At 41.5% G+C, this 14,072-nt stretch overlaps 1 protein-coding gene across 2 annotated transcripts in view; it reads left to right on the top strand.

Moving 5' to 3' along the window:
* The window catches only part of LOC306975196 (pleckstrin homology domain-containing family G member 1), a 69,285-nt gene that overhangs the window by 17,504 nt on the left and 37,709 nt on the right, over positions 1–14,072 (top strand). For both annotated transcript variants that reach the window (XM_079572647.1, XM_079572646.1), the window contains exon 2: positions 12,972–13,483. In XM_079572647.1, coding sequence (XP_079428773.1) covers positions 13,106–13,483 — 378 coding nt within the window. In that variant the 5' untranslated portion in view covers positions 12,972–13,105. The remainder of the gene's footprint in view (positions 1–12,971; positions 13,484–14,072) is intronic.

Here is a 14,072-nt window from a genome sequence, read left to right as displayed (position 1 = left end):
TCTTTTATCGTTTCAAACCAATTTTTGTTCATAGTAGGGGAGCTCCTTTTTGCCCCATTGCAGTATATTTTGTTCCGAGGCGTATCTCCAATGTTCAGTCATTTTAAAATTTTAAGATCTCATTTTAACTGCAAAAATACACATTTGTTTTCACCTAGCAACTCAAGATTACTCGAATTAATGTCAAATATTCTTAAACTGGGATATAGTTTTTACATGATTGGGTTTTATAGCCAAGTTTATTTGTACCTTTTTATTTGCCTTGTTTTCGTTGCATGTAAAGTCCAGTAACCAGTGCTCGTGGGCCTTGCTGTTGACCTGACATTACTGCTAAGGAGGTTCAGTTATCGGAGAAGGGTCTGGTGCCCTGTAACTTAAGCGCGGTATCCCAAAAACGGGGCTAGTGTGTCAGGATGGGCACTGCTGTCCCATGGGTGGGTGCCGGAGTCCAGAAATAGGGCGTTGTAAGTTCAAGGGGGTGGACGTTTTCTCACAGGCGCTAAACACGGGGCCGTCATCTATCAGCCTTCAACCGGCGCATTCCTACAGCTAAAGCTAACGCTAAGCAGCGTAAATAAACAGAAAAACAAGAGGGACGCTCATCTGTAACTAACATTGTAACTAAATCCTTTATAAACCAAAAATATCCTTGTCCATGATGTTTTGTGTTGTGTAGAACTTGCTTGTCCATATTTCAGTCGTCTCCCAATTGCTAACGCTCCTTTCTCTTTTAATTGTTTATTGTTCACAATTCCCCTTTTGTTTATAGTTTCTCCCGTAACCCTTAGTCATTTGCACATTACTTTTATAACGTAATTGATTCGAGGACGTTTACGGCCGGTAAATTACCTTGCCATCTCGCTATGTTTACTTTGGCGTGTTTTGTTGGGCCATAAAATCCTGGGCGGTTTATAAGGAGCGCGTTGAGACCCTCATTTGTTTAAGTAGTCGCGACATGTGGAAGTGCTCCATCAAGAAGCAGTTGCCTCCCTGCAACATAAAGCACGTTTGCTCAGAATGCTTTGAAATATTTCCTATGAGTTTATCTTTAGAGATTTTAATCCAAATTTATGGGTAAAAACAAATAAATATCTAATGCTAACAATATCTTATTTCTGTGTTTCCTCCAGGTGTGTGTGGCTAGGGCTGGGTTTAACTAAGTTACAGCGTGGCAACTAGTAATAAATCTTCCAAACAAAGATTTAGTGTTTTTTATCCATGAATCTTGCCAGACTTCAGTCTAATGTCTACGGTGGCAGCCATGTTGTGTACTGTCAAAGGCCAGACCATGTGACTTATTTTTGAAACTCCTGGATGATAGAGCGCTAACATTAATTTAAGCCAGACCAAGCCTTGATATATGTGTTGTTCCAAACAAACATTTTCCTTTGAGTTGAAATAATTATCTTATTACCTTTTACATTGATTCAAATTGACTTGTTTATGTTTTGTTTACGTTAAAGCTTTGCCAACAGCTTTCAACATATGGCTGTAGCAGCTGCCCATTGTCCTGCAGGGTGACCACCCCCAAGGCTGCCCCCTCTCCCCACTTCTTTTTTGGACCACATTATCTCTTCCTCCTCTCTCTTTGGTCATTTGTCCGTTCTGTGAAATCCCGAGTGACGTTTTAAGATCCTTAACGTCAGGGCGAATCAAGATGGCGTCTCTATCACCAACCAGTGGCTATAAGGGTTGCATCACCACAATGGGGATGATTCAGATGTAGTCGAGGATGAGTGGGGAACAGAGAATGGAGAAAGTCACAGGCGGTGGGTGGCGTTTGACCCTTGACACTTCATCTGTTCTTCCTACTTTGTCATTCCGCTGCAGCGTCCTCCTCTCTTCTCTTTGTCCATAATTCTTCTGTCCATATTCAGCTTGAAATGTGGATATCCAAAATGGAAAAAGTCAAATAAGTTGAATATTAAGGTTTTGGCTTGGTTTATCTCTGTAATTCCTCAGCCGGTCATATCATGTCATTGGTGTGATATTAGTCACTTGAAAGGATTTTCAGAACGCTGAACGTAGGTCCCGAGGCAACAGCAGATAAGAACCATTGCAATAGAGGAATAATTGGTAGTTAGTGTATTTATATAGCGCTCTTCCACCTCCATTAGGCAATTGCTATAAATCAACAGGCTACTTCAGAATAAAGAATGGCCTCAAGTGTTGAAAAGGTCTGTTGACAATCTACGACACTTTATCTGCGTCACTTTATCAACCACTTGCACTATGACTGTAAGCCTGCACTGATAATATTGACATTTTCTATTATAGTATGTTTATTTAGTTTTTTATTGTTATTACTTTTTGCCCCTAAAGTTTTTTGGCAGTCATTGTATATAAGAACCCCTATTCATGATTTTAATTGTTTGCACATTGCCTGTCTATCCTGCACAGTGTTTTTCTTAAGAGCTGAATGTAACAAGTGAATTTCTCCATTGTGAGATCAATAAAGGCTTATCTTATCTTACAAATGTTGTTTATTTGAATGGTAATTGCAAAATGGTGAGAGAAAAGTGACAATAATCCAACGATGGAGAGGTGTTTTTCTGTCTCATGGTGCAGTTTGGGGAATTTGGTTACTTTAAAGTCAGTATGCACAGGCTATACCTTTTAAAGACTTTTGGTGAGGATGGTAGCAGAGTGTGTTAGTATATGCAAAAAATATTTTGTTCCAAATCAGCTTATTATTTCATCCTAATATTCCTGCAAATATCTGTAATGAAAACAAATTTTGAGTCAAAGATGTGCAGACTGGGTTCACTGCACGAGTTGTAAACCACGTTGAGATGTGGAATTTGAACTTTCGATCACTCCAAAACCCATCCGTCAGAGCTCATGGGGATATTTGTGAAGTGAAATTGTCCGTGGAGAAGGCCAGGCTTGTTATGAACACATGTGCTCCAAATGCAAATCCCGACCGCGGTGGTCTGCCGTCAACTGCTGTGTATTTTTACATTGAAAAGTATACGCTCCAGAAGCCATGGTCAAGGCCTGTCGGAATGTCCTGCGCTGCTCATATGTGGACGATGTTCTGTACTCTCAACCTTTTCTTTCTGTGTTGTTGAATAATCGCAGTCAAAGGGATTGGAATCTTGACAACAGTTGGGTTTTCTAACAATGCTGGAACGATAGAAGCGTTGGAAAGTCTGAATAGGAGCAAAACAAAAGTGGTTTTGTAGATGGAAGGTCCTGGAAAGAATCATCGTGGTGATAGTTGATTTATTGTCTATGGAGCTCATTGTCTCTGCAGCTGAAGTATGTGTGCGATTGTTGTGAAGAAAATGGTGGATCAGAGATGGTCTACCTCTGTTTCTACTATTCTGTCCTCCTGGGTCACGGCTCCAACGATTGGCTGGATGTCTCTCCCTGCTTTTGGCCCCTTTTTACCTTCTGCTAGAAAATACAAATACAAAGTGTTAGGAGAGGGGGAGAGCCTGAATCAGGAGACTGAATCTTGGGGACCACAATAGGTTCATTGAGGTAAGATCTTGTGTCATTGGGCAAGACTCCTCACTGAACCTCCACATGTACATTTGGCTTTGACTTGAGGATTGACTAATGTGGTTGTTGGGTGTCGATAGACTGCTATAGTATGTACCCAAAACTTTTTTTTTTTTTTTTTTTGTCATTCTGGTGCTTTTAAAAGTACATCAAACCCATAGTACAAGTAAAGCACATTCACTGGTCAGCGCGGTCATCCCATTTTGACACATGGGTATTTTCCAGAATCCATTTTTTACTCCAAAATTCCCTTTTTCTTTAATGTCCCAAAGGCATGTTTTATTGCGCCGGGATTCTCCTGAAACGCTGTCTATTTTGCCGCTGCACATTTTTATTACTCCGATCTCCAACCCTGTCATTACGTCCACCGCACCGCCAAATTTAAGCTCGCTTGCTGTTATTTTCAACCAACCATCTGCGTATGACATAAGGCATGTTTCGTGTTGGGAAATCCTGTGTAGAATGTGTACACAGCCATTACCAAGGGCTTTCAAAGTGCTGTGTGGAAGGGTCGGTGAGGTTGTAAGGGGTAGTTGTTTGTTGACGAGTTGAAGCTAAAGTGCACTCTGTAGGGCCATGGAGGGTTCGTTGGCTCAAAGTGGACAGGTTAGTGAGTTGCTTTTATGTGTTCCTTATTTATCCTGATGCACAATAATCAATGGGCCAAAACAGACTTTACTCTTCAAAAAGGCAATGGAAAACTTGTGACTGAAGCCCATCTATACAGTATGACACGATTTGATTTGAAAATTTGAGATAGTACAGTCCAAGACATTGGAGTTTCCAAGATGGCTGCTGATCGTCTTGACGATGTGGCGCACCGTTATGGATTTATACAGCTTTGGACTTTATTACTCTGACATTATTTATATTTTCCAAAAGCCAGTCAATAATATCTAATGGACTGATATGATGAAGCCAGAAGTGACCAATATCTGGACAAAAGGTTGACATCATGGCCGACTGCGAGGGTGTTGACACAGCAGATGACCCACTGGGGAGCTGTTGGTGTCTAATGAAGTGAAGGAGGCTGGAATTTCAACCAAACAAGCAAATCAATGGCAGTCGCCGTTCACAAAGGAAGTTTAGACATTAAATTAGGATGCCTTTCTGTTTGGCTAACTGTGCTAATTATCCGTTTGTTATTGAAATGTTGATATTAGTTTCATTAGCTTGGTTTATTGTTGTTGAGATCTGAACGTGCCATGTCCAGGATTTTGGCTGTAGCCCTGCCAGATGACTGAAGTGATGTCAAACCTCCTGCTTCAAATATCTCGGATAGTTTTTCCTAGATGTGCTTTTGAGCTTCCAAATTACATTTCCAATCCAGCCTGTGTTAAAAGACCATTTTCTGTAAAACATGTGCCTCGCTGATGATCCGTGTATAAAGCTCAGATGGACGGCAGAGCACTGCGGCTCTTTTTGTAGTTAAACAAATGCCATAGATTGGAGCCGGGCCCTTTTCAGTCGGACTCTAGCACGCTGTCGGCTTTCCCATAGCTCTGCGCTTGCACACTCTGCTAATCCGTGTACACAAACACACCAGAGATGGTCCTGGCATTACGGATCCATTACAAGGATCCGGTTCAGCCTAATCTTGTAACTGAATATTGTCATTTTTACTTGGCACTGTTTAATGCGACCTACAGCACTGTGGTAAAGGCCCCTCCCTAAACTCCAGAGAAAGGCTATCGAATGCTTCCATTTTTCTTTGCTTGAAAAAAAAGAAGCCACAGTTCAACACAAATGGGCCTAAAATGAAAAGAAATCATCAAATTCACTAACTCTAAAATGTGATTTTAAAAAAAAAATTATAAACTCAGTGACTAAAGCCTTTTGCACAGAAAACCAGCGGCCCCAACAGGGAGCCCTGGTGTACCCCTAACTCTGAAATGTTGGAACGATCAACAGTAACGTTGGCACTATCACTGCACGTGTTTGGGTTTCGTTATGGACGGAAACGCCTGCCGTCTCTGTATTTGGTTTGTGGTCAGTTTGTCGCACATGCACACACTCAGCCGCCTCCTTTCTGGTAGCTTTAGCCAGCCCAGGAACCATTAAGTGATTAGCTCACTTAGCCTTATCTGGGCTGCGATAAAAACGAATGCATTATCGGTGGTATATGTACACACATATTTCAAACTGTGCTGATAAGACGTTACCTATTAAGCCGAGAGGGGGAGGTTTTATGCCGAAAAGCTTATTGGTGGGATGTGAATACCTTCAGTGTAGTTAGTTTTCTCTGACTCTATTTTCCTGCATTTTGGTTAAGGGTTGTTATGATACAAGAAAACTTTCCATGCATACTTTATGATGCTATAGTATTTGGATATGGTATTTCAGATTTGTTAACGTAAAAAATGTTTTTTATGGAAAGCAAGTAAAAAAAGGAAGCAGTTTGTAAAAGTCTTAAAACAATATGCTGGCTATAAAGCTTGGGATTGTTCCGTCCAAACCGCCAAGATTTCTGGAATTTGTGGCGCATTTCATAATACTAAGACAAAGATGTTAAAATCTGAGATTTTGGACAATGTTTGATGTTCTCTTGTGCATGCGCAGACTCCATTTTTTTGTTTTTTTGTTTTTACCTTCATTTAACCAGGAAAGTCCCCCTGAGATTATGAATCTTATTTCCCAAGTCCCAGGGGAAACCTATTGTACATATTTTTAGAGGTAGGGGAAACCGGAACACCTGGGCACAAGGACAACATGCGAACTCCACACAGAACAGCCTCGTCTGAAGCAGGGATCGAACCTGGGATCTTTTTGCTATGAGGCACGAGCGCTGACCACTGTGGTTCATAAAGGAAGAAGAAGATCTTTATTTATATAGCACCTTTCACAGACCTAGTCACAAAGCGCTTTTCATGAGACAATTGTACATTCAACAACTCCTAGTCCCCCCTGGGACTCCTTTATAATGAGATTCTGAAATCTCAATTAGACTTTCCTGGTTAAATAAAGGGCAAATGAGATTAAACAGATGTTTGAAGATTATTTATTTATAAAGATATTTACTTAACTGTGCATACACTAAATGATAATTGATTGGTTAACTACAGTGGAAACTACAGGGTGAGCAGGATTCATACCTTATGGAGACAGGATTGTTTGCAAATAATATGGCACAACTTAAGAATCGCCGTCCATTCAAATTGATTACACAACCCTGCAGATGACCACCACCTCATGACATCAGCAGGTGGGGCCAAGAGTTTTGAGCTCTAACATTTGCACAGTTCTCTTCATATTTGTTCAGTCCCTGCTAATTGCATTGCATACTGTTGGGTACAGCTGCTCCCACCTTTCCTGTGAATGGGTTTATAGGTTGCGGAGGCTACAGGCACAGATTGGCAGCCACACTTTCACTAATCTGTCCAAGGGCGGCTGTGCCTACAGATGTACCATCTCCAGACTATGACTTACATATTTGTGTTATCGTATACAGCAGTTTCGCATCGTGGACAGGTTAAGGTTCTTAAGCCGTCTTTAGTTCTACAACAACACTGAAGAAAACAGTACAGTTAAAATTATTTTGGCGACTTGATACATTCTGATCAAAAACCATGCAAACCTTTAAATGTCCAAAACCAAGGCCGTCAGTTTTGACGTCAGGAAACCGAAACATAAAAACCAAAGCTATGTCTGCCGTGCCACAACACTCGGCCTGAATGTCAAAGTTGTTTGTTTTTTCTGCTTCTTCGCTGATATTGTCCAAAAGTAGGTCAGCGAGATTTGGCAGGACAGCCTCATACATGTGCTCATAATCAACCCGTCTCGTTGAGGAGACGGTTTCGCGGAACGCTTCGCTTTCCTTCCTCGTTTTCTTGGCAAAGGAACTAATAACCAATAACTCAGTTCATGGAGTTTTGAATTGTATTTGCTTTGTTAAAACTCCAAACTTTATACAAACTACTACTGTATGGAGCGTCATACGTCAACCACTATCGTCATCTTTAGTACCCAAAATCCAACATTTTCCTGTGAAGAGTCAAAGCGGTCTTGCTTTGGTTTGCGCATTTACACATGTAACCCTCCACCACATCAGAACCTCTCCGCTGCCATTGTTCAGGCTTTCACTTGATTGTTCAAAGGATGTGTGGTGCACTTCGACTGCCTCAGGACTGACATCAGGTCGCCTTTTCAAATTCCATTTGCCTTTGTCCTTTTACCGTAAAACATTAGATGGGATTTTTTATGCTTCGGTCTTTTACGGTATATGGTTTGATGTTGTTGTTTTCTTGTTTTGTCATCGCTGAGAGTTGAAGACAATGCAGAAAATCTGTTTAAATGATTTAGGATGGTTTGTCTTTGTATGAGTGTCTGAGGAGATCCCACGAAACCGACATGTGTGCAAATCATCACTCAGCACAAACTCTCAAGAGACGCCTCTGTATTGAAGCTTATCTCCGTCATGTTTGAACATTCGTTTACAAAATATAACAAATACAAGAGACACGTGTTTGTAGAGGTATAAGCCACAGCAATAGCTTTTTGATCAATAGTAATAAGACTGGCCTGCAGGAAGAGAGTCTGAAAATATGACTAATTTAGATGGATCTGTTGTAAGTAGTAATAATCATAATAGATAGATAGAAAAAAATGATTTTATTTGAATTTTGAAGCTACTGACAGGAAGTGACATAGATAACAGTACATTTCTCCATTGTGAGATCAATAAAGGCTATCTTATCTTAAAGCTCCATAGCAGTTTGACTTATTTCCCATGGACATAACATGGTCGGCACGGTAACAGTTTAAAATTGTTTGCCTCTGTCTATGTCACTTCCTGTCTGTTTCCAATAAGGAAGTGAAACTATAAACATCACAAATATGGTCACACTAAAGAAATCTGGGTGAATTTTTTTTTTATATAATTGTGTTAACTACTATTTTTTAGCAAACATTTTGTCTAATGTGTTATACACTTTTTAAATGCGCGAGACTCTTGCGTACGAACTTCATAACATGGGGGACAGTTCTTTATGTATATGTGTTCAGTTGTCATACACTGTTGTCATTCATATTTTGATCATTAAGTTACATACTCAATTTGCTGTCTCACTCACATCTCTTCCTTTTGCATTGTGAACATCTACTTAGAACCTTCTGAAGATCCAAGAGTGCAATATGTAAATGCCTTCAATTTAACAACTGGTTTTAAAATTCTAATCCGGAATGTAATAGAACACCCAGTCTATATTATTTCCTTAGTTATGTAACTTTTGGTTCGGTGCTATTTGAATTTTAAAAACAAAGACTTCTATGTCCTCCACTCAGCTTCTACATGGGAAAGTTGAGCGAATCCTGTTTGTAGTGTTGAGTTTTTGAACCTGATCTGTTGACGTGAGGAGCTTTGATGCGAGCCTTTACGGGGGACCTCCAAGCCACTGTGGAAGCGTCCTGCGGGGCATCCGACTGTTTCCACAACAGTGAAGCGCCGGGTCACTGCCACCACAGGCTTTGATGATGAGCTCTGGCTGCTGTTCGAAAAGGCTCAGCTTTCTCCTCACACATACCCGGCTTTGTAATGGAAATTGGACATGACATGAAATCCAATGAAGGTGTGTCTATACAGACGTTTTACAGGGTGATGCATCATTTATCGCAAACATAGCTCTAGTTGGAAATGAGGTGATTTGGTTTTAACCTCTTAACCCCCGCCTTAAAGGAACAGGCCACCGTTTTTCCATACCGAGATATGTTCTTACCTGAGCTTAGACGAGTTGATGTGTACCTGTCCCGTGGAAGACCTAGGTAACTTCCAACTTCACCCCCGTTTGGAGCTATAGGAATATACTGGGAGAGGCCAAACGCTAACAACATCTTTGGTCGTTTTGCGTGACTGAGCGCACACACAAAGACCAGACAGGTACGTATCAACTTGTCTAAGCTCAGGCAAGAACATATCTCAGTGTGAAAAAACGGTTGCCTTTTCCTTTAACCAAGCACATTTTCTTAAGTTCGACTTCACCCAAATCTAAAAGCTTCTTGAGACGTAAATGAAGATGAAAACGCAGCAAAAAAAAGCATTAAACGAGCAACAAACAACACAACAAAATATGTGACAAAAAAAGTGATGAAAAAGCAACAAAAACGCAACAAAAAAGGCAAAGAAATGCAGCAAAACGGGTAACAAAGAACACAACAAAAACGTGACAAAAAAAAGCACCAAAAATACGACGTTAAAGTGATGGCAACGCTAACGGTCTTAGCTTTCAAATGAGGCTGGCCGATAACTCCAGTCGAGCAGCTTTTAGATTTGGGTAAAGCCGAACTAAAGAAAATGCACTCTGTTAAAGTTGGGATTAAGAGGTTAAAGTTGTGGCTGTGCGCAGAACTAGCCTGACTTCACAGGGCAAACGACAATCGCATTTTTGAGTAATCTTTGGGTCTTCCCTGGTGGATGTTCTTAGCAGCGTGGCAGCAGCTACCAAAAAGCTCCTCCTCAGGTCCTTTTTATCCAGGAAGTGCTTTCTTCACCCCTCCATCTCCTGCAAAGCTTATTCCTCTCATCGCAAAGTGAAAACAGTCGCCATCGCTTCTATGGGCTTTATGTATGCACAGTGACCCCACGCGATTTCCACCTGGACAGTAACATCGCCGCTGTCCTTCCTCTCCCCTTTATCTTTTACATTCACAATTAGCTGGCTCCCACACAAATGAAGCGGCTCAAGACTTGCCATGTTGCCGCACTCTGTAATGTGAAAATAACCTGCTCATTCTTAACCCCTCGTAGCACAACATTAGCCCAGTCTTCTTCTTGTGTGTTCCATTGGCGCTGCTTGGCCCGCCTCCACTCGACCGTGTGCTGTCCTAACGGATCCCTCTCTGCGGACAGGAGGCCGGACTGCCGAGCCAGTTTGGCAGCAGCCCGATGCCAAAGACTCTCCTGTATACAAGCCCCACACAGTACCACGCTTCTCCGCTTCCAAGGACATAGAGCCTGCATTCAAATACCCTGAGAATGGGCCTAGTAATCAGGTTAGAGTCAATCTGCCTGCTTGTAATTCTCTGGCAAACAGCACACGGGCAAATAAATAGTGGAGCGGTGGAAGCCGTTTTACTTCAGTCTACTTCAGTGGTAGTAGTAAGAGTCGAAGTAGTAAGAGTAGTAGTAGTAGTAGTAGTAGTAGTACCCTTAGAGGTAGCAGTGTGTGAATGTGAAGTTGTTGTAAAGTTTTGCTACAGAGATATGGCATTGGTAAAACTACCAGCCCATACCTAATGACAGTATGTTTAGTTGCACTTCAAGTATACTATAAGAGTGTACTTAATAGACTCTGTAAAGTATATATTATTATTTATATATGATTACACTGTTGTGAGCAATACAAAACATGCCCCTTGAAAATGCTATTTTTGTATTGAATGATCAAAGATTTTGACTAAAGGCAGCCAATTATAAGATCGACATAGATGAGGCCCTAACCTATTGAAATCTCATATTTGGCCACCTTTAGTCTCATATCTATGGGGACGAGACGTTTGTTTGGTCATTTTGTAGTTTTTCAGTTATGGAAGTATCTGTAATAAAATGAATGCGCTGTGGCTTTAAAGTTCCGAAAGTGGCGGACCTCAGGGGTGAGCTTTACCCCCAAGATTATTTCAAGATATTATTACCAAAAAATATGAAATGGTTTATGTATTTTACAGTTTGGAACAACACATGCATCAACTAGCAATATAAAGAACTAAATTAGAATTCATGTTGCAGATTTTCCTGGTTTTGACCCTTGTCATCAAAACATATTTTACAGTGTCCCCAGATGTGAACAGTTGCAGCCTGAAAAGTTTGATAGTGAGTACCTGAGGTAAATGCTGTAACGGTCAGAAATAGTGGTAGCAGTTGTTACAGGAGTTGCAGTAAACCATTCAGTACATGTGGCATATTTCAATATCATCTCAATATTGACTTGTGCTTTGTAAACCGTTGTTCAATTTCCTTTCATGATCTTGAACTTTTGACGACATTTTGAGTTGAAATCAGTACAAATGAAAGCCGGTCCTTGGCGGTCGTCTGGGTGATTGGCAGCAGTTGTTGGAAATGTGTGGAACTGCGATGCCAAGTATCCTGAACAGAGCAGGGCTGTGGGATATGAACACGTCTGTTGTAAACGCCAGAGTCCGGTCACAGTGCGTCCTTTTAGGCGCTCTTACAGCGTGGAAAGTGCGCATGTATTTGAATGTGTTAGCTCTGCAGAAGCCTGTGTGTGAGGAGGAGTGCAGGACAGATAACACTTTGATGATATCATGGGATTGGAAATGAAGAGGACATATCATACAATTAAATCAATAGTATGAAGCTCTGAAGCTAAGCAAGGGTGTGATGAGGACCGTGAGGGAATGAAAATACATTGGGGGGAAAAATGGGGGGGGAGAAACTTCCTTTAAGTCACTTCCTTTTATGCTATCCCTGGACCAACATCATCAAAACTCGGATCTAAAGATTTTTTATTTTTTTTATTTTTTATGTCCAATACCATATTGGTATCGTTTAACTGGACACAGCCCTGTCTTGTGTCATGTGAAAAGCCCTATACAATTAAGACTCCCTTTCTCCACTTTGAATGGCAACTTTGAGTGTAGGGCTGAAAGATATATCGTTATAATATCGATATCGAGGTATGATCATTCAAGATATTAATATTGAACGAGAAACAATATATCGTTATCATATCAATACCGAGATATTAACATTCAAAACATTCAAATAGAAAAAAGCAAGATATAAAGCTGCACTCTTTATCATTATGTTTTTATTTACTTTTATATTACTTTCTGAAAAATGCTTGGTTTTCACCTATCCCATAGTTATATCATATCGATATCGAGATATCTGGCATGAATATCGATATATGAAATTTTGTTCACATAGTTCAGCCCTATTTGTGTGTAGAATGTCATGGCATAATTTCAGTTGGAGCAGGGGCCAACTCAACGGGAGAGACATGTCTTAGAAGAAATGTCCAAATGTTTTCCCTGATCTTTATTTGGAAGTGATTGTCACATTCATCTGAGCAACATCTAACACATAATGTAGAACATTGTCTCCACTTGAACTTCGTAACGTTCATTGTGTCTACTTGTGTTTCAGTATAACTTTCAGTGTTCATTTAGTCAGACACTAGTATTCGAGATGTTGAAATCTTTACCTTGACATGCCGTCATCAGAAGTATCACGGGTGTGGTGAAGTGTCGCTTATTATGTTCTACCTTCTGAGGCGTGTCTGGCCTGGACACCTTTTTGAGATAGTCATGTGACCTTAGTTCATATGTGCTGGGACAGTTTCAGTTTAGTTACATGACAGATATTAACCATAAACAATGAAAGTCCAAAATTCTGCATTTTGACAGTTACCATAGTTACCACAATCAAATCCTTATCTGCACCAATTTTAAATTGAAATGACGGGCATTCTTTTGAGAAACAGCCGTTGACGTCTGTCTGCTCTCTCCTCCAGACGACTACACCTACCTCCCCGATGCGCTGCCGCCTCTGCCTGAAGTGCCGGACGCCGTCTCGGACTTGAGCTCGCGGTGCCTGCGCAGCCCCACCTTCCGCCACGCCCCCTCCCGCTACAGCTCCTCCCACAGCATGGACTCCGCCCTGGACGCTGCCGACCGCCCCATCAGCTACACCTCCACCTCCTCCTCCGCGTCGTCCCGGGACAGCCACTGCTCGCTGGGCAGCCGCTCCACCCTGGTGTCGGCCCCGAACTGCAACTCTGACCGGGACTCCGGCGCCATCCGGCTGGAGCTGATCCCCACCAAGCAGCTGGAAGAGGGCAGCGATGGGGACTCCATCGTGGGGCAAGGGAGACAGAGTCACCCCCAGACGCCGATGTCGGAGTTCAAGGAGAAGTCCACAAACGGGATGGGGGGACATGGGCCCAGGACGTACGTGGACAGGGTGGTGCAGGAGATCTTGGACACGGAGAGGACGTACGTGCAGGACTTGCGGAGTATTATGGAGGTAAGATGTTTGCTTGGACAAAGAGAAAATCCAAATACCACGCACTTGTTTTCAACTGCTTTACTGCAGTAAAGTAGAAGATGTTTGCATGTGTTTCTCTCCAGGCAGTTTATAAGGATCAAATCCTAAGTTTCAGTTTTCTTTGTATCAGCTCTGCTCTGTTGTTTAGATGTAGTATCTTGACTTCAGTGAAGAGACAGTGCAATACAGTGCATCCGGAAGGTATTGACACTCCTACACTTTCCCCACATTTTGATATGCTTCAGCCTCATTCCAAAGTGGATTACATTTGTTTTTGTTTGTTTTTTTCCCCTCATCGATCTGCACATAATACACCACACTGACAAAATGAAAAAAGTTGTTTAAAATGTTTTGCAAATGTATTAAAAATAAAACTCTGAAATATTGCATATACATAATTGTTGGCACCCTTTGCTGAGCAAACCTGAGCTCAGGTACATGCTTTATTCCACTGATCATCCTTGAGATGTGTCTACAACTTGCCTGATCTCTGCAGGACTCCACCAATCAGGCTTTTATGGTAGGGATGGTTGTCTCCCATTTCCTCAGAACCTTCTCTCTGATTTCA

This window comes from Gobius niger (genome assembly GCF_951799975.1).
Source record: "Gobius niger genome assembly, chromosome: 15".
In the NCBI taxonomy this organism is placed as follows: Eukaryota; Metazoa; Chordata; class Actinopteri; order Gobiiformes; family Gobiidae; genus Gobius; species Gobius niger.
The sequence above is the reverse complement of the archived record's forward strand: the minus strand, read 5'-3'. Positions and strand labels throughout refer to the sequence as shown.